This window comes from Ovis aries, chromosome 1 (genome assembly GCF_016772045.2).
Source record: "Ovis aries strain OAR_USU_Benz2616 breed Rambouillet chromosome 1, ARS-UI_Ramb_v3.0, whole genome shotgun sequence".
Lineage (NCBI taxonomy): Eukaryota > Metazoa > Chordata > Mammalia > Artiodactyla > Bovidae > Ovis > Ovis aries.
Window position 1 is genome coordinate 165,925,916 of NC_056054.1, and position 22,406 is coordinate 165,948,321.

General features: G+C 40.1%; 1 protein-coding gene across 5 annotated transcripts in view; it reads left to right on the forward strand.

Moving 5' to 3' along the window:
- LOC101110467 (transmembrane protein 45A) overlaps positions 1–12,859 on the forward strand; it is a 110,174-nt gene extending 97,315 nt beyond the window's left edge. For 3 of the 5 annotated variants that reach the window (XM_042229766.2, XM_012188794.5, XM_012188798.5), the window contains one exon: positions 8,555–12,859. In XM_042229766.2, coding sequence (XP_042085700.1) covers positions 8,555–8,705 — 151 coding nt within the window. In that variant the 3' untranslated portion in view covers positions 8,706–12,859. The remainder of the gene's footprint in view (positions 1–8,554) is intronic. The other 2 variants (XM_042229899.2, XM_004002883.6) reach the window with 1 other exon arrangement.
- Positions 12,860–22,406: the final 9,547 nt, after the last annotated feature.

The following is a 22,406-nucleotide window of genomic DNA, read 5'->3' on the forward strand; positions in this document are numbered from 1 at the left end:
CACTCCAATATTCTTCCCTGGAGAATCCCCATAGACAGAGAAGCCTGATGGGCTACAGTCTGTGGGGTTCCAAAGAGTTGAACACGACTGAGCAACTAAATACAGCACAGTTGGCACACAACATTATACAAGTTTCAGGTGTTCAACATAATGATTCAACTTTTATATACATTGCAAAATGACCACCACAATAAGTCTCATTATACCATTTGTCACCATGCAGATTTACAAACACTTTTTCCCGTGTGATGAGAACTTTTCAAGATTTACTTTCTTAACAACTTTCAAATCTACAATGCAATATTATTGATTATGGTCAGCATGCTATATGTAACATTCCCGTGATTTATTTCTTTTATTTTCATGTTTTAGCTTTTCATTTGATATTAGAGTACAGTTGGTTAACAAGGTTGTGTTAGTCTCAGGTGTACAACAAGGTGATTCAGTTCTACATATACATGTATCTATTCTTTTTCAAATTCTTTTCCCCATTAGGTTGTTATAGGAAATTGAGCAGAGTTCCCTGTGCTATATAGTAGGACTTTGTTGGTTATCCATTTTAACTATAATAGTGTGTACATGTCAACCCCAAACTCTCTAAATAGCCCCCATTCCTCCCCCACCCCGCCATAACCAGAAGTTCCTTCTCTAAGTCTGTAGGTCTGTTTTATAAATTAGTTCACTTGTATCATTTCTTTTTAGATTCCACGTATAAGCAATATCATATGATATTGCTTTCTCTGACTTACTTCACTCAGTATGACAATCTCTAGGTTCATTCATGATGCTGCACAAGGCATTATTTAATTCTTTTGTATAGTTGTGTAATATTCCTTTATATATATATGTACCACAAATTTTTTAATCCATTCTTCTGTCCATGGACATTAAGGTTGCTTCCTAAATGTCTTGGTTGTTGTAAATAGTGCTGCAGTGAACACTGAGGTACATGTATCCTTTCGGACCATGTTTTTCTCTGGGTATATGCCCAGGAGAGCACCAAAGAATTGATGCTTTTGAACTGTGGTGTTGGAGAAGACTCTTGAGAGTCCCTTGGACTGCAAGGAGATCCAACCAGTCCATTCTGAAGGAGATCAGCCCTGGGATTTCTTTGGAAAGAATGATGCTAAAGCTGAAACTCCATTACTTTGGCCACCTCATGAGAAGAGTTGACTCATTGAAAAAGACTCTGATGCTGGGAGGGATTGGGGGCAGGAGGAGAAGGGGACGTCAGAGGATGAGATGGCTGGATGGCATCACTGACTTGATGGACGTGAGTCTGAGTGAACTCTGGGAGTTGGTGATGGACAAGGAGGCCTGGTGTGCTGTGATTCACGGGGTTGCAAAGAGTCGGACACGACTGAGCGACTGAACTGAACTGAACTGATGCCCAGGAGTGGGATTGTAGAATCATATGGTAGCTCTATTTTTAGCTTCTTAAGGAACCTTTGTACTGTTCTCCACAGTGGCTGCACCAGTTCACATTCCCACTGACAGTGTGAGAGGGTTCCCTTCTAACACCCTCTCCGGCATTTATTGTTTGTGGAGTTTTTTGATGATGGCCATTCTGACTGGTGTGAGGTGACATGATCATTTCAAGAGGCAGAAAAATCTTTTGACAGAATTCAACACCTATTTATGATTTTAAAAACTCTTCAGAAAGTGGACACAGAGAGTACATACCTCAAAATAATTTGGGTACATCAGTTCAGTTCAGTTCAGTCGCTCAGTCATGTCTGACTCTTTGCAACCCCATGAATCGCAGCACGCCAGGCCTCCCTGTCCATCACCAACTCCTGGAGTTTACTCAAACTCGTGTCTGTCGAGTCGGTGATGCCATCCAGCCATCTCATCCTCTGTTGTCCCCTTATCTTCCTGCCCCCAATCCCTCCCAGCATCAGGGTCTTTTCTAATGAATCAGCTCTTTGCATGAGGTGGCCAAAGTATTGGAGTTTCAGCTTTAGTGTCAGTCCTTCCAATGAACACCCAGGACTGATCTCCCTTAGGATGGACTGGTTGGATCTCCTTGCAGTCCAAGGGACTCTCAAGAGTCTTCTCCAACACCACAGGTCAAAAGCATCAATTCTTTGGCGCTCAGCTTTCTTCAAAGTCCAACTCTCACATCCATACATGACCACTGGAAAAACCATAGCCTTGACTAGATGGACCTTTGTTGGCAAAATAATGTCTCTGCTTTTTATTATGCTGTCTAGGTTGGTCATAACTTTCCTTCCAAGGAGTAAGCGTCTTTTAATTTCATGGCTGCAATCACCATCTGCAGTGATTTTGGACTCCCCCAAGATAAAATCTGACACTGTTTCCACTGTTTCCCCATCTATTTGCCATGAAGTGATGGGACCAGATGCCATGCTCTTAGTTTTTTGAATGTTGAGCTTTAGGTCACCGTTTTCACTGTCCTCTTTCACTTTCATCAAGAGGGTCTTTAGTTCCTGTTCACTTTCTTCCATAAGGGTGGTATCATCTGCATATCTGAGGTTATTGATATTTTTCCCGGCAATCTTGATTCCAGCTTGTGCTTCTTCCAGCCCAGCATTTCTCATGATGTACTCTGTATAGAAGTTAAATAAGTAGGGTGACAATATACAGCCTTGACGTACTTCTTTTCCTATTTGGAACCAGTCTGTTGTCCTATGTCCCATGTCCAGTTCTGTTGCTGCATATACGTTTCTCAAGAGGCAGACCAAGTGGTCTGGTATTCCCATCTCTTTCAGAATTTTCCACAGTTTATTGTGTTCCACACAGTCAAAGGCTTTGGCATAATCAATAAAGCAGAAATAGATGTTTTTCTGGCACTCTTTTGCTTTCTCGATGATCCAGTGGATGTTGGCAATTTGATCTCTGTTTCCTCTGCCTTTTCTAAAACCAGCTTGAACATCTGGAAGTTCATGGTTCACATATTGCTGAAGCCTGGCTTGGAGAATTTTGAGCATTACTTTGCTAGCATGTGAGATGAGTGCAATTGTGTGGTAGTTTGAGCATTCTTTGGCATTGCCTTTCTTTGGGAAAAGGAAATGGGAACCCACTCCAGTATTCTTGCCTGGAGAATCCCATGGATGGAGGAACTTGGTGGACTACAGTCCACAGGTCGCAAAGAGTTGGACACGACTGAGTAACTTCACTTTCACTTTCTTTGGGATTTGGGTACATACCTCAACATCATTTGAGTACATACCTGAAAGGTCATATAAGACACACCTACAGCTAACATTATTCTCAAAGGTGGAAGGGTAAAGGCATCTCCTCTAAGATCAGGAAAAAGACAAGGATGTCCACTCTTGCCCCTTCTCTTCAACATAGTTTTGGAAGTCCTAGCTGTGGCAATCGGAAAAGGAAAACAAACAGAATCCAAATTGGAAAAAGAAGACGTGAAACTGTCATTGTTTGCAGATGACATGATGCTATACACAGAAAGTCCTAAAGATGCTATACGTAGAAAATCCAAAGAAAACCACTGGAGCTCATCAGTGAATTTGGTCAAGTTGCAGGTCAGAAAATTAGTGCACATAAATCTATGCGTTTCTATACTCTAACAATGAAAGACCAGAAAGAGACATTCAAGAAACAAACCCATTTACCATCTCATTAAGAATAATAAAATACTTAGGAATAAACCTACTTAAGGAGACAAAAGACCGATACTTTGAAAACTATAAGACTTATTTATTTTATAACTGGGAAGTTTGTGCCTCCTGATACCCTGCATCTATTTATGCCCACCTCTCCACATTCTGGCAACCATTCTGTATATGTGTTTTGTTTGTTTTTCAGATCTCACAGATAACTAAAATCATATGGTATTTTCTTCCTTGATGCCTTATTTCACTTAGCATAATACCCTTAAGGTACAGTCCATTCTTTTCTATGGCTGAGTAATATTCTATTACATACATATAAGGATAAAATATTATAAATATAAACATATAAATATCTCAGTTGAGCTAATTTTTGCATATGATGTAAGACAGTGGTCCAGTTTTATTCTTTTGCATGTGGCTATCCAGTTTTCCCAGCACTATTTTTGAAGAGACTGGCCTTTCCCTACTTTGTATTTGTGCCTTCTTTGTTGTAAATTGACTGCCCATATTATGTGTGGGTTTATTTTTAGGCTATCTATTCTGTGCCATCGATCTTTTTATGCCAATATGATACTGTTTTGATTTTACAGCTTCATAGCATAGTCTGAAATCAGAAAGCATGCTTCCTCCAGCCTTGTTCTCCTTTGCAAGAGTGCTTAGGCTATTCAGGATCTTTTGTGATTCCATACAAATTTTAGGACTGTTTGTTATATTTCTATGAAAAATACCTTTAGTAATTTGGTAGGGATTGCATTGAATCTGTAGATTGTTTGGGATAATATGGACATTTTAATGATATTCTTCCAATCCATAAGCATGGAATATCTTTCCACTTATTTGTGTCTTCTTCAATTACTTTCATCAGTGTCTTATAGTTTTCAGTGTGTAGATCTTTCATCTTCTTAGTTAAATTTGTTTGCATGTATTTTATATTTAATTCTTTTTGATGCCATTTTAAATGGGATTTTTTTCTTAACTTTTCTTTCTGATAGTTCATTGTTAGTATATAAAAATATAAGTTTGCATATTAATTTTTTACCCTGCAACTTTACTGAATTTATTGGTTCTGGTTTTTTTTGGTGGAGTATTTAGGGTTTTACATACACACACACACACACACACACACACACTATATATATATATATATATATATATATATATACATAGTGATTTAGTCTCTTAAGTTGTGTCCAACTCTTGTGACCCCATGGACTGTAGCCTGTCAGGCTCTTCTGTCCATGGGGATTCTCTAGGCAAGAATACTGGAGTGGGTTGCCATTTCCTTCTCCAGGGGATCCTCCTGCCCAGGAATTGAACTCAGGTCTCCTGCATTGCAGGCAGATTCTTTACCAACTGAGCTACAAGGGAAGTCATCTGCTAAGTCACTTCAGTCATGTCCGACTCTGTGCGACCCCATAGACAGAAGCCCACCAGGCTCCCCCGTCCCTGGGATTCTCCAGGCAAGAACACTGGAGTGGGTTGCCATTTCCTTCTCCAATGCATGAGAGTGAAAAGTGAAAGGGAAGTCGTCGCTCAGTCATGTCCAACTCTTAGTGACCCCATGGACTACAGCCTACCAGGCTCCTCTATCCATGGGATCTTCCAGGCAAGAGTACTGGAGTGGGGTGCCATTGCCTTCTCCAATATATATATACTATACATATATATATATATATAGTATCATGTCATCTGCAAGTAGTAACAGTTTTACTTCTTCCTTTTCAATTTGTATGCTTTTTTTCCCCTTGCCTAAATTTTCTGAGTTACAATGCTATTTTGACTAAAAGTGGCTAGAGTAAGCATCATTGTCTTGGTCCTGATTTTAAGGAAAAAACCTTCCTGATTTCATCACTGAGTATGATGTTACGTGTGAGTATGTCATATTTGGCCTTTATTAGGTTAAGGTATGTTCTCTTTATACCCACTTGTTGAGAGGTTTTTTTTTTTTTTATCATAAATGCAACTATTGAGATAATCATATGATTTTAATTATTCTTTTTGTTAATGTGATGTGTCATATTATTGATTTGTGGATGTTGAACCATCCTTGCATCCTTGGATTAAATCCCACTGATCAGGGTACATGATCCTTTTAGTGCATTCTTAAATTCAGTTTGCTAATATTTTGTTGAAGATTTTAGCACCTATGTTCATCAGTGATATTAGCCTATAATTTTATTCTCCTGTGTGATATCTTTGTCTGATTTTGGCATCAGGGTAATGTTAGCATTGTGAAATGAGTCTGGGAGCATTCTCTTCTCTTACATTTTTTGAAAGAGTTTGAGAAGGATAGGTATTTAAATCTTTTTTAAATATCTGTACTGTTTACCAGTGAAACCACCTGGTCTTGGACTTTTCTTCATAAACAGTTTTTTGTTTGAGATTACTGTTTCAGTCTTTTTCCTAGTAATTGATCTATTCAGATATTTTATTTCATGATGATTCAGTCTTGGAAGATGTATGTTCCTGGGAATTTATTCACTACTTCCAAGTTATTCAATCTATTGGTGTTTAATAGTTCATAATACTTTCTTAATCCTTTGTACCTTTTTTTTGGTATCAGTTGTAATTTCTCCTCTTATATTTCTGATTTTATTTATTTAAGCCTTCTCCTTTTTTCTTAGGGAGTAAGGCTAAAAGTTTGTCTATTTTATCTTTTCAAAGAACCAGCAGTTTGTTTCATTGATCTTTTCTATTGCTGTTTTAGTCTCTATTTCATTTACTTCTGCTCTGATCTTTATTATTTCCTTCCTCATAATAACTGTGTGCTTGCTTTGTTCATTTCTTCTAGTTCCCTTAGATGCAAAATTTAGGCTGTTTATTTGAATTTTTTATTATTTCTTGAGGTAGACCTGTGTTGCTATAAATAAATTTCATCTTAGAACTGCTTTTGCTGTCTAGGTTTTGGTATGTTGTATTTCCATTTACACTTATCTCTGGGTATTTTTAAATTTCTCCTTTGATTTCTAACACTGGCGCTAGCAAGTTAGAAAAAGAGTGCAAACATGGTGGCTGCTAGTGCTGGCACTAGCAAAGTAGAGGGGGAAGAAAGCAAAAATGGAACCTGCCAGTGCTTCCATTCCTGGAGAGAATCCTAACAGATTTCTTCCTTGCCAGTAGATGCTCTAAGGTTAGGAAATGAATTCCATTCATGTATGGTCTAGACACTTTTCAAACTGTGGGTTTTATGTTGTATGGCCAGGTGGGTGAGGCTGCATGCAAGCCCTTTCACAATGGAATCTCTGTTCCTTACACCCCTTTGGTTCTTCTCAACATCAGCCCTGTTGGTCTTTCAAAGCCAGATGTTTTGCGGCTCATCTCACCAATGCAAGTCCCAGGGGTTCAGGTGCCTGATATAGGACACAAATTCTTGCTCCTCAGGAAGAAGCTCTGTATCTGTGAGATCTCTTTGATTGTGAGTCTTCATACTGGGGGTGGGGTCTTTGATGGGACCATGTCTCTGCCACTTTTACCCATCTCATTGTGGATCTTGTCCTGTGTTGTAGAGGAGCTCTTTGGCTAGTTTTCGGGTCTTTTTTTTTTTTTTTAATTAGGGAATTGTTCCTTATGTAGCTGTAGATTTGCTGTGTCCATGAGAGGAGGTGAATTCAGGACCTTCCTAGGCTGCTATCTTGAACCACCTCCCCCGCTCACTCTTGTTCTTTTTATTATTCCTCTTGTACTTGTTCTTCTCTTGTATCAAAAAGTGTATAAGGTATAGACCCTACGGGGAGAGAGAGACAGTTTAAATATAGTACAATACATGGAAATAGTGTAAGAATAAAGCACTATTGGAACACAGAGGAGGCCTCCTCACAATTGAGAATTAAGCTGAAGCTTGAAGGATTATAGGAATGAAAGAAGCGAGTTTGGTTCATTATTATTTCTATTAGCATGGTAGCTAATGCCAAACCACAGTTGGCCTGGCTGATTCCAACTATTGATCATGCAGGCTCCAATCCTTCAGACTTTAGCATTGATTGAAGATTGTTCTATATCTATGGTCATCATATAGACATGAGCTCTGTGTGATTATTGAGCACTTGACATGTGCCTGTGCTGTGCTTAGTCGCTCAGTCCTGTCCAGCTCTTTGCAACCCCATGGATTGTAGCCCATGAGGCTCCTCTGTCCATGGGGAATCTCCAGGCAAGAACACTGGAGTGGGTTGCCATGCCCTTCTCCAGGGGATCTTCCCAACCCAGGGATCAAACCCAGGTCTCTTACATTACAGGCGGACATGTGCCTACTGCCGCATTAATTTTAATTAATTTAAATATTCATATATGCGTAGTGATACCATATTGGATAGTACACATCTAGCATGTTCTCTAAATCCCTAAATTGCAGTAGCTGATTCTAGACCAGAGGGGTCTCAGACTCTGCCTGAACTAGCTTTCTAGTCCTTTCTCTAGACATTTACCCGGGTTATCTCTCCTGCTCTGTGCTTCTTTGAGCTTCACTGCTAAAGAGCTTTGGTGTTGTGTCTCTGGGTGAGGAAGTCCTTTCCTGGTCTAGCTTCCATTATGTCTCTGGTATATTTTCGGTCAGCCTACCTTGATCTGTAGTTACCCCATACTTGAGGTCTAAGTTTCCTTGGTGGCTAACATGGTAAATAATCCACCTGCAGTGCAAGAGACATGGGTTCGATCCCTGGGTTGGGAAGATCCCCTGGAGGAGGGCATGGCAACCTACTCCAGTAGTCGTGCTGGGAGAATCCCCATGGACAGAGGAGACTGGCGGGCTACAGTCCATGGGGTCTCAAAGAGTCATACACAACTGAACAACTAAGCACAGCGTAGTACAGAGGTCTAAGTGCCATGGGTGCTGGGAAATTCTACCTTCTCATTGAGTGATTTCTATCAGTCCTATTCAGTTCCCTCAAAGCATATGGATGTGCTGGTGGTTAAGGCTCACTCTGTCATTGAGTGAAACTTGACTTCTTCCTCTGTTGTTTTAGGCTGACTTCTGGGCCTCATCTCCTTAGGGGCTGTGCCGCCTCCAAGAATAAAGCCGGCATTCAAGCAATCTCTCTACCCCATGTCAGCTCCCATCCAGAGCCAAAAGAAGACTATTGTCTCTTCCTGTTTCAAAAACCTTCAGACCACTAATGAATCTCGTATCCACCTTTAGTTTTCTGGAAACCAGAAACTCCATGTTTACTGTTTCAATTGGCTCTCCTTACCCAGAACCTTTGACTTATTGACCACATAGTTACCTCTACCTGGCATATCCCAATTAAATGCTCATCTCTCCTGTGAAAACTTCTGTGATTGTTTTAGTCTTTGCTTATCTCCCTTCATGAGTTTTACAGTACTTTAGTCTCTAACACACATTTTAACAGTTGCGATCTATCTTGTGATATTTACTATTAGCTCATGTTAGTCTTATCTGCTACCTAGATTGTTCACCGGCAGGAAAAGACCTTTTTTCATATCTCTCACAGCTCTTGTCATGCTGTCAAAATTATATAGGCACCCAATAGACACTTATTTCTATTTTAACAGATCTGTTTCAGAACTACTCAAATAGTGTTCAGTTGTTTGGAAATAATGTTTTATATGCTTTTAAGTTTCACTCTCATATTGCTCTTGAAATATAAGGCCAAAAACATGTGTTCCAGTGTATTTTTATATAACATTAAGCAGTAGCTTAAAGAATATCATGAAGAATAAATACAAACTTTCAGTGAGGTCATATGTAGTTCCTGTAGTCATGAAGAGTTTTGAAAATCTGTTCATCATGGTTTGACTGTGAAACTGGATTGTAACTCAGTCACAGCTGATGGGTTTTGAGGACATTCTATCAGAATTTATTTGACAGAGCACAAAGATCACCATGGAAACAAAACTGGGTTATGAAACTCCTACCTCCCAAATCTCTGAAAAATGAAGCCGTGCTTTTCAGCTTTCCAGAATAATGATTTAAGGATTGCCTCATCTAGTCCCATGCCTGCTATTCTCCTCATGACAGCTCATAGGACAGGTCTATCTTTATGAAATCTTTATTGTATTTCATATATGACACCACTGTGGTACAGAGCTATTTAAAAAGCCCCTCTGGATGGACAGAGAAATACTACCCATTTTCAGGTTGGTCTTCAAGGAGATGACTCTTGTGAGCCATATTGAAGAACAAAATAGAAATGAACAAATTCATATCAGATTGTAGTTTGCCTTTGAAAGTTTGATTTCCAGATCGACTCTGGAAGTATACCCAGAGTCTCAGCTCTGCTCTTATATTAACTGAAAAGAACATGTGGGAGCAAAAGCCCAGACACACCCTGACCTTAATTTCCTGGACTTGCATGATTCCAAGAAATAACAATTATTTGCACTTCCTTTTATTACTCTATCCCTCAATCTGATACCACCCTAATGGCAGAAAGTGAAGAGGAACTGAAGAGCTTTTTGATGAAGGTTAAAGAGGAGAGCCAAAAAGCTGGCTTAAAACTTAACATTCAAAAGTCTAAGGTCATGGCATCTGGTCCCATCACTTCATGGCAAATAGATGGGGGAAAAAATGGAAAAAGTGGCAGATTTTACTTTCTTGGGTTCCCAAATCACTGTGGATGGTGACATGAGATTAAAAGCCATGAGATTAAAAGATGCTTGCTCCTTGGAAGAAAAGCTATGACCAACCCAGACAGCATATTAAAAAGCAGAGTCATTATTTGCCAACAAAGATCTGTATAGTCAAAGCTATGGTTTTTCCAGTGGTCATGCATGGATGTGAGAGTTGGTCCATAAAGGAAGCTGAATGCCGAAGAACTGATGCTTTCAAACTGTGGTGCTGGAGAAGGCTCTTGAGAGTCCCTTGGACAGCAAGGAGATCAAACCAGTCAATCCTAAAGGAAATCAGTCCTGAATATTCATTGAAAGGACTGATGCTGAAGCTGAACCTCCAATACATTGGCCACTTGATATGAAGAGCCAACTCATTGGAAAAAACCCTGATGCTGGGAAAGATTAAGTGCAGGAGAAGGGGGTGACAGAGAATGAGATGATTGGATGGCATCACCAACTCAATGGATATGAGTTTGAGCAAACTCCCCGAGATAGTGAAGGACAGGGGTGCCTGGCATGCTGTAGTCCATGGAGTTGCAAAGAGTTGGATATGACTTATGACTGAACAACAACAGCAACAGATACAACTCAGAGAGCAGATGTGGGAAAAGGAGGAGTCCTTAGATTCTGTGTTAACAATTAGTTGGTAATAAGTAGACAGTTCTTTATTTTCTAGGAGTCATCAAGAATAAATCTAATGAATGAAGTAACTAATTAATTCCTTTCATTTAGCACATAGTCAGATTTTGCAATATGCAGGTGACTGTGTGGGTTTAAAAATGACACACTGTCCCAGTTGTCCCCTTAGTCAGAAGTATTGGTCTTTCATGAGAGTAGTGCATTGGAGTTGAGGACATTGGGAGCAAGGTCAATGGTTAACTAATTATCAAGGCAAATGACTTTGAGTCATTTTTCTTGGCTCTTGATAAGTCAATAGATGTTACTGATATTGCTCAGTTGTGTGTTGGAGGAATTAATGGTGAGTTGCAAGTGACTGAAGAATTACTTCTGATGGCCACCTGGTGCCAAGAGCCTGGGAGAGATTGAGGGCAGGAGGAGAAGTGGGTGACAGAGGATGAGATGGCTGGATGGCATCATCGACTTAATGGACTGAGTCTGAGCAAACTGTGGAGATAGTGAAGGACAGGGAAGCATGGCGTGCTGTAGTGCATGGGGTCCCAAAGAATCTGACACGACTGAGTGACTGAACAACAAGGTGAGTGACGTAAACTCCGGGAAGATCGTTCCACAAGCCCACTAAATCATTAAATATGTGGTGAGGCATTCTGTACCAGACATCGTTCTAGACTCTGGCAAGAGTTAAGGCAGTAAATAAGATGAAGTCTCTGTTCTTCGGAAGTTCATACTCTAGTGAGATCCAGAGCACAAGTGAAAACTAGGTATATTGTGAGGGGTGGGCCAGACCTTCACTGGGAGCAGAAAGGCAGGAAACAAGTATATAGGTACAGATAGGCTAGTGACATTTTTTTCCCCAAAAACGAGAATGATTTTATTTATCAGTTTGTTTCCATATTGTGCATTTCTGAAAGTTAGCTATGTTTTATTGACATAGTCACAGCGAGATGGCCTCACAAATAATCCTGCACAGGAAAAGCTCTACCTAGTTTTTATTACATCAGAGAAGTCAAGAGCCTGCTGAGTTTCTGCCACCAAGAAGTTTCATATCTTCCAATGCCAAAATGATAATTTCCCGACCACACCTACAGATTCTCTTAATCTATGCAAATAGTTAGAAGAATACAGGTCACTTCTTTCAATTTCTGAATGCATCCAGGACCATCACATGCAACAGAGCAGCTTGAGGCCGGCAAAGAAGCAGCTCTCTGCAGACATAGATAGTAAGGGCTGCAGTACAGCCCAGACTTGACATGGGGCTCAACGTGGGGGAAGGAGATGCCTTTGTGTGCTTCCTTCTCAGAGAAGGCTTCTTTAACACACAGCTGAGCTCTTTCGTCTGGGCTTACTTCAGTCCAGAGATTCTCTTGTTTGTTTTAGAAATTATTAAAGTTATAAATGTTGAATATGATAACAAACAATCATTACATATTAGAGCTTTATTGTGTTTGTTTGCTTATATGCAGCTTTAATCCACAAAATGTTTGCAGGTAGCTCCAAAGACAAATAAAAGTGATTTTCTTTTTGGGGGTACCTCTTCCATTTACACAGATCATTTGGAGTTTGTTGTATTATAGATACAGATAATTTGGAGGTTTAATTTTAAACAGCATAATACGAGATGATTTTCATTCTGTCTTCAGGTTGGTTAAATCTCGATTGACGAGGTTCTGCCCCTCAGAAGTTGGGCTCCTGAAAAATGCTGAACGAGAACAAGAATCAGAAGAAGAGATGTGACTTTGATGGGCCTCCAGTCTTTCTGGATGAAATTTTTCTTCTATTATTATTAGCCACAGTTTTGCCTTTTCACCTTTTGTTTGGAAAACGATTGGTTGAGAATGATTCTTGGTGTCATGGTGTTGGGGGCTTGGAGTGGCTTTCCTCAGGTTAGCTAAAGTGTGATGCCCACATTCTGAAACATATTTGTTTTATTTGCCTTATAGATATATATGCTCAAGGTTCCTGAGCTTACTATCATTTGTAACTCATTATAGATGGAATTTCAATTGTTTTATCTTCATGCTACCTTGAGAAATAAATGAATACATGGACCTTGGTTCAAACATCTTAGATATTTGTTTTTGTTATTCAACTGTACCCCACCTTTATGTTATGAAGAAGAAGCTGTGTGACCCCAAAATTCCTTTTCGTGAGACATCTCTTTCTGTAGCACCTGTGTTCTCCCCTGGAAAAAGCAAGCCGGAAGTCATCCTGTGGTGCACTCTTTTAGAGGAGAAAAAAGGGCTGATCCATGGTTACAGAAGGGCACATGGCAAAAAAGCCGTGAAAATCTAGGAAAGGAGAGTTAGGATGTTATCCACAGGGGGGAAAAAAAAGCATCACATGGCTTTGTATGGCCACCATGCCATCCCCTCTGCTGAAATAACTGAAGGGATAAAACAAGGAGAAGCCTTTTAGGGAATACATGGGTAAACAGTCAGTGCCGCTCCCTCATCGGTAGACTACGTAGCCCCCAGTGGAGAGTCCGAAGTCCTTTCCCATTCTGGCTTTACCATTTACCAGCCTGTAGGGTTTTAACAGTCACCATAACTCTCTGAAGTTAGGGAATTAAATTGGATGAGTCATTTTCCAGCTGGCATATTTTATGAATCTAGAGGCTCTCAGACAAAGTCAAAGCTAATTTAGTACATATTATTCAGAAAGGCCAGTCTGTGCTGTGACAGAAGAGATAAGGAGCACCGCTGGAGTCCGTGACGGTTAACCTGAATAGGAAGGAAAAGAGGCAGTCTAGCGGATAGCTGGACCCACTCCAGTGCTCTTGCCTGGAGAATCCCAGGGGCAGGGGAGCCTGGTGGGCTGCCGTCTATGGGGTCACACCGAGTCGGACATGACTGAAGTGACTCAGCAGCAGCAGCAGCAGCAGCAGATAGCTGGAGGTGACACATGGGCAGTTACAACCCAGAGCTCCCTGGCATTCCAGAAGCACTGACACATCTTGAAAGTCATCTCAGTCTAGTCTTATCATATGACACTGAAGAGGAAGGTGAGTGGATTCTTTAGGTCAAAGAACTAGATATATTTCTTTTTTTTAATGTAAGGGCTGAAAAGAGCTGGGGACCTCTTTGGTGGTCCAGTGGCTAAGATGCCATGCTCCCAATGCACAGGGCTTGGGTTTGATCCCTGGTCAGGGAACTAGATCCCATGCGTCACAACTAGGAGTTCACATGCTGCAGCTAAAGATCCTGCGTGCCACAGTGGTCCTGAATACTGCAAATAAGAGCAGAACAAGAGAGAAAGGAAGGCAGGAAGAGTGAGAATGAAAAGAATAATAATAACAGAAAGCCGATGTGAGTGCCTAAAGATTTATCTTGACCAGTGCAATAGACCCTAGTACATTTCTGGCCTACGAAATGCTCACACATTGTGGTCCCAGATGATCATGGCATTCTGCCCCATATGTGTCTTATATCTTGGGTTTTTTCCCCTAGCCCAGCAAGTTTCTATGATTTTGGCAAATTTTTATTTCAAAAGCGTAAGCTATCAACTGCAGTTGCGTGAAAATGGCATTGCTGGTACCTAGCCCCGAGCAGGAACTCTAGGATAATTAGCATGAATGAGATTAAGGCTGGAATTTGGAAAACTGTATAAGTGTAAATATACAACCAGTCTTTATGAGAGAGCAGAAATATCTTGCAGTTTCTGCACAGAGAGAACACAAGTGAGTTCTCAGAGGAGGAACTTCTAGTTCAGGTCTAAGTTCATAGTTTGTAGCTGTCTGCCTCTAGTCCCTGCAATGAGCAATGAATTAAACACCATTATTATAATTTTATGGAACCTTCACCAAAGAAGGGGTAAAGGAAGAGCATTCTCCCTTACTTTTGTCTGTATTTTATCTTGACTCTTCCCAAAAACCAGTCTCAACGCCTGAGCTTTTGCAAACCTCTTCATAGGATACCCATGCTTGACATGCCATAACCAAGGAAAAGAGACTCTTTAAATAACTCAGCGCAGTATCAACGTGGCAGTGGATGTGGTAATACCTCCTCAGCTATTTCTGTGACTTGTAACTGCCTTTTCTTACAAAACTTTAGCCTCGCATGGCACCAACCGCCAGCTCATTTTTGGAGCAGGAGATCAGGTTATGACCATCTTGGTGTCCTCCTCATCATGTCACTCAGGGCTCATTAGTTAAGATTGCAGTGATTGTATCTCAGATGTGGATTAAGAAGGTGATGCAAGAGTCATGAGGGACTACAGGAGCAGCCAAAATAAAAGCTGAGAAATGGCAAGTTCTCCCAGTACAGGAGTCAATAGATTTAAAAGCATGAAAGAGAAGTTCATATACAGGGAAAATAAATCCAGAAATTCTATATTCTATCTAATGCGATTTCCAGATTGAGAAGATTGAGAGAATAGAGGACATCCACGAAATAATAAAAAAGAACTTCTCCTAAATAAATGGCAATAAAGGGAGATGTTTGCTTTAAGTTTGGAGAGGTGCTTCAAGAGATGTACAGAGAATAGTGATTGGATTCCTGGACCAAACCAATAAAACTGAAAAAAGATAAGACATTCTTATGCCTTTAAGTTCATTTTATAAATATTATTATTCTATTTTTAAGTCTAGAAAATTTTAACACTCAGTTTTAAGAAGACTTTAATGTTTGGGGCACGATTTTAAACTTACTTAGATTTCCCTTTAAACTTCACTGTTTTTATGAATTCAATATTTTTATATTCTTCAGCACTTCAATTAACCAACAAATATCCTCAAGTTGTTATTACAACAAATCTGATTTGTTAAGCTTATTAATGTGGCAAAACTTGTTTTCTTAAATATTCCAATTCTGTATAAATTTAATGAGATTGTAACTGAAACTCAAAAGCGTAAATTTGTTGGTCAGTTGCACATTTATGAATTGCACTTAGACGAATCTGCATGGATAAAATTATTTATAAAATTATAAATACCTAAAATGCTGCACTTGCATAGTTCCTTAGGGCACAAATATCAACATTATGATTCCTCTCAATTCTGTGCTTAGCTCGACTCTTTCCATGTTAAAATAGACTTACTGTTAAGGAGATGATTTGTTTATGACAAATGATACCAGGAACATCTAGTCCGCTTGTTGAGATAAAGGATCCAGATACTGAGTGAGATGGGGTTCTTTTTATTTTTTTTAAAGATATTTTTTTGGATGTGGACCATTTTTTAAGTATTTATTGAATTTGGTGCAATATTGCTTCTGTTTTATGTTTTGGGTTTTTGGCTGTGAGGCATGTGAGATCTTAGCTCCCCAACTAAGGACTGATCAAACCTGATCAATCCCGCCCTGAATGGGGCAGGATTCTTGACAGTGACCCTAATGGCATGTGCTGATTCCTGTTATTTACAATCCTTACATCAAGCCCTTCACACAGGCTGTCTCTAAGACTTGCGCAGCACTGGGAAGGCGCTTGCCCAACTGGAGTCATACTTAAAATTACCTGTCTTTTCTGCCTATTCATGAAAACCTGCAACCCCCGCCCAGATTGTCACATCATTTGACACAATTTCATTATTCTTTACCTCTTAAGATATTAACTGTAATTCTTTCTAAGTGTAAAAATTTCTGAACTTTTAATCCTGCACTTTTTAACCCATATGTTTCCTATCTGATGAGACTATTTTTTTTTATTTTTACAGATATTAAGGTTGATATTCTAATGATTTCTAGGTCACCCTCCTTTAATGATAATTCAGTAGCTCTAAGCTTGGATGTCGGAGAAGGCAATGGGACCCCATTCCAGTACTCTTGCCGGGAAAATCCCATGGACAGAGGAGCCTGGTAGGCTGCAGTCCATGAGGTCGCGAAGAGTAGGACATGACTGAGCGACTTCACTTTCACTTTTTCCTTTCATGCATTGGAGAAGGAAATGGCAACCCACTCGTGTTCTTGCCTGGAGAATCCCAGGGACGAGGGAGCCTGGTGGGCTGCCATCTATGGGGTCACACAGAGTCGGACACGACTGAAGCGACTTAGCAGCAGTAGCAAGCTTGGATGTCAGTATTTCTTAGCTTTTAATACTTTAAAGCAAGGACAACCCTTCTCTGTTCGGTGCTTGTATAAATTTTGGGAGGAATTGGTATGATTAATGCAAAAGGTTAAAATGGAGGACTCTCTTACTTGGTTCCTCTTACAAACTTGAGTTGTTCTGCCTGTTTTCAAATGTCCAAAAGGGAGAATTAAAGATTTTTTAGTAAGAAACTATGGGATGGAGCCCAATATAATCCCCACCTAATAATTTGTGTGTGAAGCCAAAATACATATAGGCTCTAAAACACAGAAATAAGCTCAGCCAAGTAACCAAGGGGCTTAGCAATTTAAGTTGGAACAATTCTCTCATCTGCTCAGAAACTGACTCAGGTTCCCCTGGTGCCTCAGGTCAATTTTGAATAGCCTAAAATTGCACCTAAATAAAATAAAATCAGCTTGAATCTATTTCAGTATTAGTTATAGAATTTCATATTGTCGACACAACCCCTGTAGCAGTGATCCCCAACTTATTTTGGCACCAGGGACTGGTTTTGTGGAACACGGTTTTTCCATGGACCCGAGGGAATGGGAGTTGGTTTGGGATGACTCAAGTCATTACATTTATTGTGCACTTTATTTCTGTTATTATTATGCTGTGATATATAATGAAATAATTATGCCGCTCACCATAAATGCAAAAGCAGGGGGAGGCTAAGCTTCTTTCCATCAGCTCAGGCGGTAGTGTGAGTGATGGGGGGTGGCTGTAAATACAGATGAAGCCCTGCTATGCTGCCTGGTTCCTAACAGACCACAGACTGGTAACAGGGGCTGAGGACCCCTAAAACTTGTTTTAATTTCCATGTCTGTGTTGTATTAACTGCTGCCTCTTCCCTCTTCTTTGCAGCTTAACTTCTGGAGATTCTTTAAGGCCCAGTTCAGAGCTCTTCTTTTCTGCTGCTTCATGCCATCCTTTTCTGTTTACAAATTCCTATAGTATGGAGCCCAGAGCAGCACAGGACCATAGGCTGTTCAGTCCTCTAATTATCTCTGCACTGAAATGCTTTCTTTTTACTATGTTGTACTTCCCTAAAGGTAGCCACACTTTTTTTTTTTTTTTTTTTTGGTCCCTATGGTAGCACCTAAGGAATGTTTCTCAATGGGTAGCATTGAAAGGTGAGCTAGAGGAGTAGGAAGGAGAGAGAAAAATCAAACGAAATTGTGGCTTAAAGGAAACAGGCCCCCAATGTTTGTCTGTAGGTGAAGATTCTGAGACCAGATTTAATGATTTGTCTAAGATTGTGCTGTCAATTGGTGGCCAAGCCCGTGATGAGATTTAAATCTCCTGACCCTGGGAGAGAGGGCTCTGTCCACTGAAGAAGCTTCAAGAATGCACAGTGAATGGCTCAGTTCCTTCTTCAAGGGACCTGCTTTATTCTTAAGGCCCGTTGTCTCCCAGCCCTGCTTTCTACACAAATATCCATTCAGGAGAAGAGACTTTGGCTTCTGTTCTAATATGACTGGTGATTTGATTCTGGTCAGAATTATCTTAGTTTGGGTTGCTATTATAGAGCATCATAAACTGGGTAACTTAAACAACAAGTGTTTATTTCTCACAATTCTGGAGTCTGGGAAGTCCAAGATCGTGGTACCAGAAGATCTGGTGTCTGGAAATGGCCCACTTCCTGGTGGGAGAGACAGGTCCTCTCTCTCCAGTCTCTTTCTTATACGGGCATTAATCGCATCGTGAGGGCTCCACCCTGATGACCTAATTCTTCCCAAAGGCCTCACCGCCAAATACCATCACACTGGGATTAGAGTTTCAACACATGAATTTTGAGGGTAAACAAACATTCAGTCCATAGGAAAAATCCAGGAGAGGAATCACCCGTACAGGGATGACCAGGACACTCTATTCTTCCCAGCTGATACTTTCCCTACTCCTAACCCCTTGGAGAAATGTGTCTACATTTACTTCTTATCTGATGTGTCCCCATTGTGGATGAATGGGGAGTACTTAGCAGCAGAAAAAAAAATAGCAATGATGCTACCCTCTAGTGGCAAAGCATGGAAACACAACTCATAAGCCCAAATACCATTTTTCACATCTGAAAAGAGGTCTTCCTTTACCGAAGTAACAAATGAGACCACAAGCATTGTTAGAAGAGTTTGAGTTATTTTAAAGTATCTTAGATTTTAGTTTATTAGTACTCTAACCCATTGTGATGGGTTGAATTGTATCTCCCCAACTTCATATGTTGAAGTCCTAACCTCCACACCTCAGAATGTGACCTTATTTGGAAATACAGTTGTTGATGTAATTAGTTTAGTTAAGATGAGGTCATAGTGGAGTAGGGTAACCCCCAATCCCAATAGACTGATGTCCATATAGAAAGGAATTTGGACGAAGATACACACATAGGGAGCCAAGGACTGCGAGAGATGCCAGCAAACCACCAGAAACAAGGAGAGAGGGCTGGAACAGATTCTTTCCCGGCACATTCAGAGGGAGGGAGCATGACCCCACCAATAAGTTGATCTTGGACTTCTAAGCTACCTGACCTATGAGACCATAAATTTCTGTTAAGCCGCTCCATTTGCGGTACTTTGTTACAGCAGCCATAGGAAACTACTACATGTTAGTGTTAGAGTACTGGACTCTAACATTAGTTTTAAGTTTAATGTTTTGGACTTCAAAATAAGACACGCATTTGAGCTGGGAAATGGCATGCTGAAGGTTAGGCATCCCAGACATGAAAATATGATCTACATTTTATTACCAGCCATAAAATATGTTGTTCTTATTGCGAAAACTGCTGACAAGTTGGCTTGGTGATACATTTATGCTTTTCTTTAATGGCCTCATTCAGGTTGACAGGTTTCTTTAACTAGGCTTTTTGTTCAACATTCCTCAGGTATGGGGAGTTTACACTTGGAGAGTAAATCATTTATCAGCAAGTTACTTCTGCATTATTATCTTTGGTATTCTCTAATTCTTTATATGTCTGTTGTCTAACTAGATCACAAACTCCTTGAGTACCGTGCACTATTATTAAGCTATCTGGGGATTACAGTCCCTTTCCTGAAAATTCATAGTGTTCGTTGCAAGATACTTCTGTATTAGCCAAAGTTCTCCAGAAGCAGAACCAATAAGATATATATGTATCTTAAATACATGTATATGTAATTAAATACATTTTTATTGAAATATAGTTATTTACAATGTTGTGTTAGTATCAGGTATACAGCAAAGTGATTCAGTATATGTATATAAATATATTCTTTTTTTACATTGTCTTTAATAACAGTTTACTGCAAGATATTGAGTATATATTCCTGAGCTACATAGTAGGTACTTGTCAATTGTCTATTTTATATATAATAGTGTATATATTTTAATCTCAGGCTCCTAATTTATCCATATATGTGTGTTTATGTGTGCACATTTGCATATGTATAATTTATATATTTTAAAAGACTGACTCATTAAAAAGGTTGTCAAGCCCAAAATCTGCAGGTTGAGTTCCTAAGATTTTAAGAAAGCAGGCTGGAAAGGCCACCTCGAAAGAGATGATGGTGCAGTTTGAGTTCAAAGGTGGTCTGATGGCAGAATTCCCTCTTCAGTGGAAGTCACTGTTTTTCATTGAGGTCTTCAACTACTTGGATGAAGGTAATCCACTTTACTCAAAGTTTACAGCTGAAAGCATTGATCTCATCTAAAAATACCTTCACAGAAACATCTAGAATAATGTTTGACCAACAAGAGGGTGCCAAGACCTAGCTTTGTTTACACATAAAATGAAACTTTATAGTCACCAGGGAATTCTGTCTCCTGGTATTCATGCCTTTTTGTGGCTCCCTGCAGCAGTGAATCTGGACAGGCCTTATGATTTTCTCTTACCAACAAAATGTGGTAAGAGCATATGTGGTAAATTATGGCCTTACACTTTACCTGGCCTTGCAGTTTACCCTGCTGATGTCTTAGAACCCAGCCTGAATGTGAAGAAGACAAGGCTGTTCTGTTGGGAAGTCTTCAAGGAGGAGGCCCTGGAGCAGAACAGACCACGAGGTAGAGACAGGCCCAGGCAGTTGGCCTCTCTGGTTATTTCAGCTGAGATCCCAGACATGTGAGAAAGGTCAGCTTGGATCCTTGAAGGTCCTATGAAACTTCTAGATGACTCTGCTACACGATCATGTGGAGCAAAGCCACCGTTGCTGAGTTCTGCCCAAATTACCTGATTATGAGCAAGTAAATGATAAAGACCCTGAAGCTGGGAAAGATTGAGGGCAGGAGGAAAAGGTGATGACAGGATGAAATGGTTGGATGGCATCATCGACTCGATGGACATGGGTTTGGGTGGACTCTGGTAGTTGGTGATGGACCGGGAGGCCTGGTGTGCTGCGATTCATGGGGTCGCAAAGAGTCAGACACGACTGAATGACTGAACTGAACTGAACTGAAATGGTTGTGTTTTAAATCACTAAGCTTTGGAACATCCAGTTACCCAACAATGGAAACTGATGTTTGTGCCAATGACTTCTGTAAAATAATTATACTAATGGCGAGATTAAGGATCTAGAACATTGTTAAGGTATAAATTATAGTACTATTTGACACAGGACATTAAAAATATTAACTCATCTTGCCTCAACTAAGCTTAACACTTTATACTATCCATACTATTATTTTTGAGGACTAACATTTACATGGGACTACTGTTATCTGATAGACAGAGTGCTTGATGAACTATGGAATGAGGTTCGTGACATTGTACAGGAGACAGGGATCAAGACCATCCTCATGGAAAAGAAATGCAAAAAAGCAAAATGGCTGTCTGGGGAGGCCTTGCAAATAGCTGTGAAAAGAAGAGAGGCGAAAAGCAAAGGAGAAAAGGAGATATAAGCATCTGAATGCAGAGTTCCAAAGAATAGCAAGAAGAGATAAGAAGGCCTTCTTCAGCGATCAATGCAAAGAAATAGAGGAAAACAACAGAATGGGAAAGACTAGAGATCTCTTTAAGGAAATTAGAGATACCAAGGGAACATTTCATGCAAAGATGGTCTCGATAGAGGACAGAAATGGTACAGACCTAACAGAAGCAGAAGATATTAAGAAGAGTGGCAAGAATACATGGAAGAACTGTACAAAAAAGATCCTCACGACCCAGATAATCACGATGGTGTGATCACTCACCTAGAGCCAGACATCCTGGAATGTGAAGTCAAGTGGGCCTTAGAAAGCATCACTACAAACAAAGCTAGTGGAGGTGATGGAATTCCAGTTGAGCTATTTCAAATCCTGAAAGGTGATGCTGTGAAAGTGCTGCACTCAATATGCCAGCAAATTTGGAAAACTCAGCAGTGGCCACAGGACTGGAAAAGGTCAGTTTTCATTCCAATTGCAAAGAAAGGCAATGCCAAAGAATGCTCAAACTACCACACAATTGCACTCATCTCACATGCCAGTAAAGTAATGCTCAAAATTCTCCAAGCCAGGCTTCACCAATACGTGAACTGTGAACTTCCAGATGTTCAAGCTGATTTTAGAAAAGGCAGAGGAACCAGAGGTCAAATTGCCAACATCCACTGGATCATGGAAAAAGCAAGAGAGTTCCAGAAAAACATCTATTTC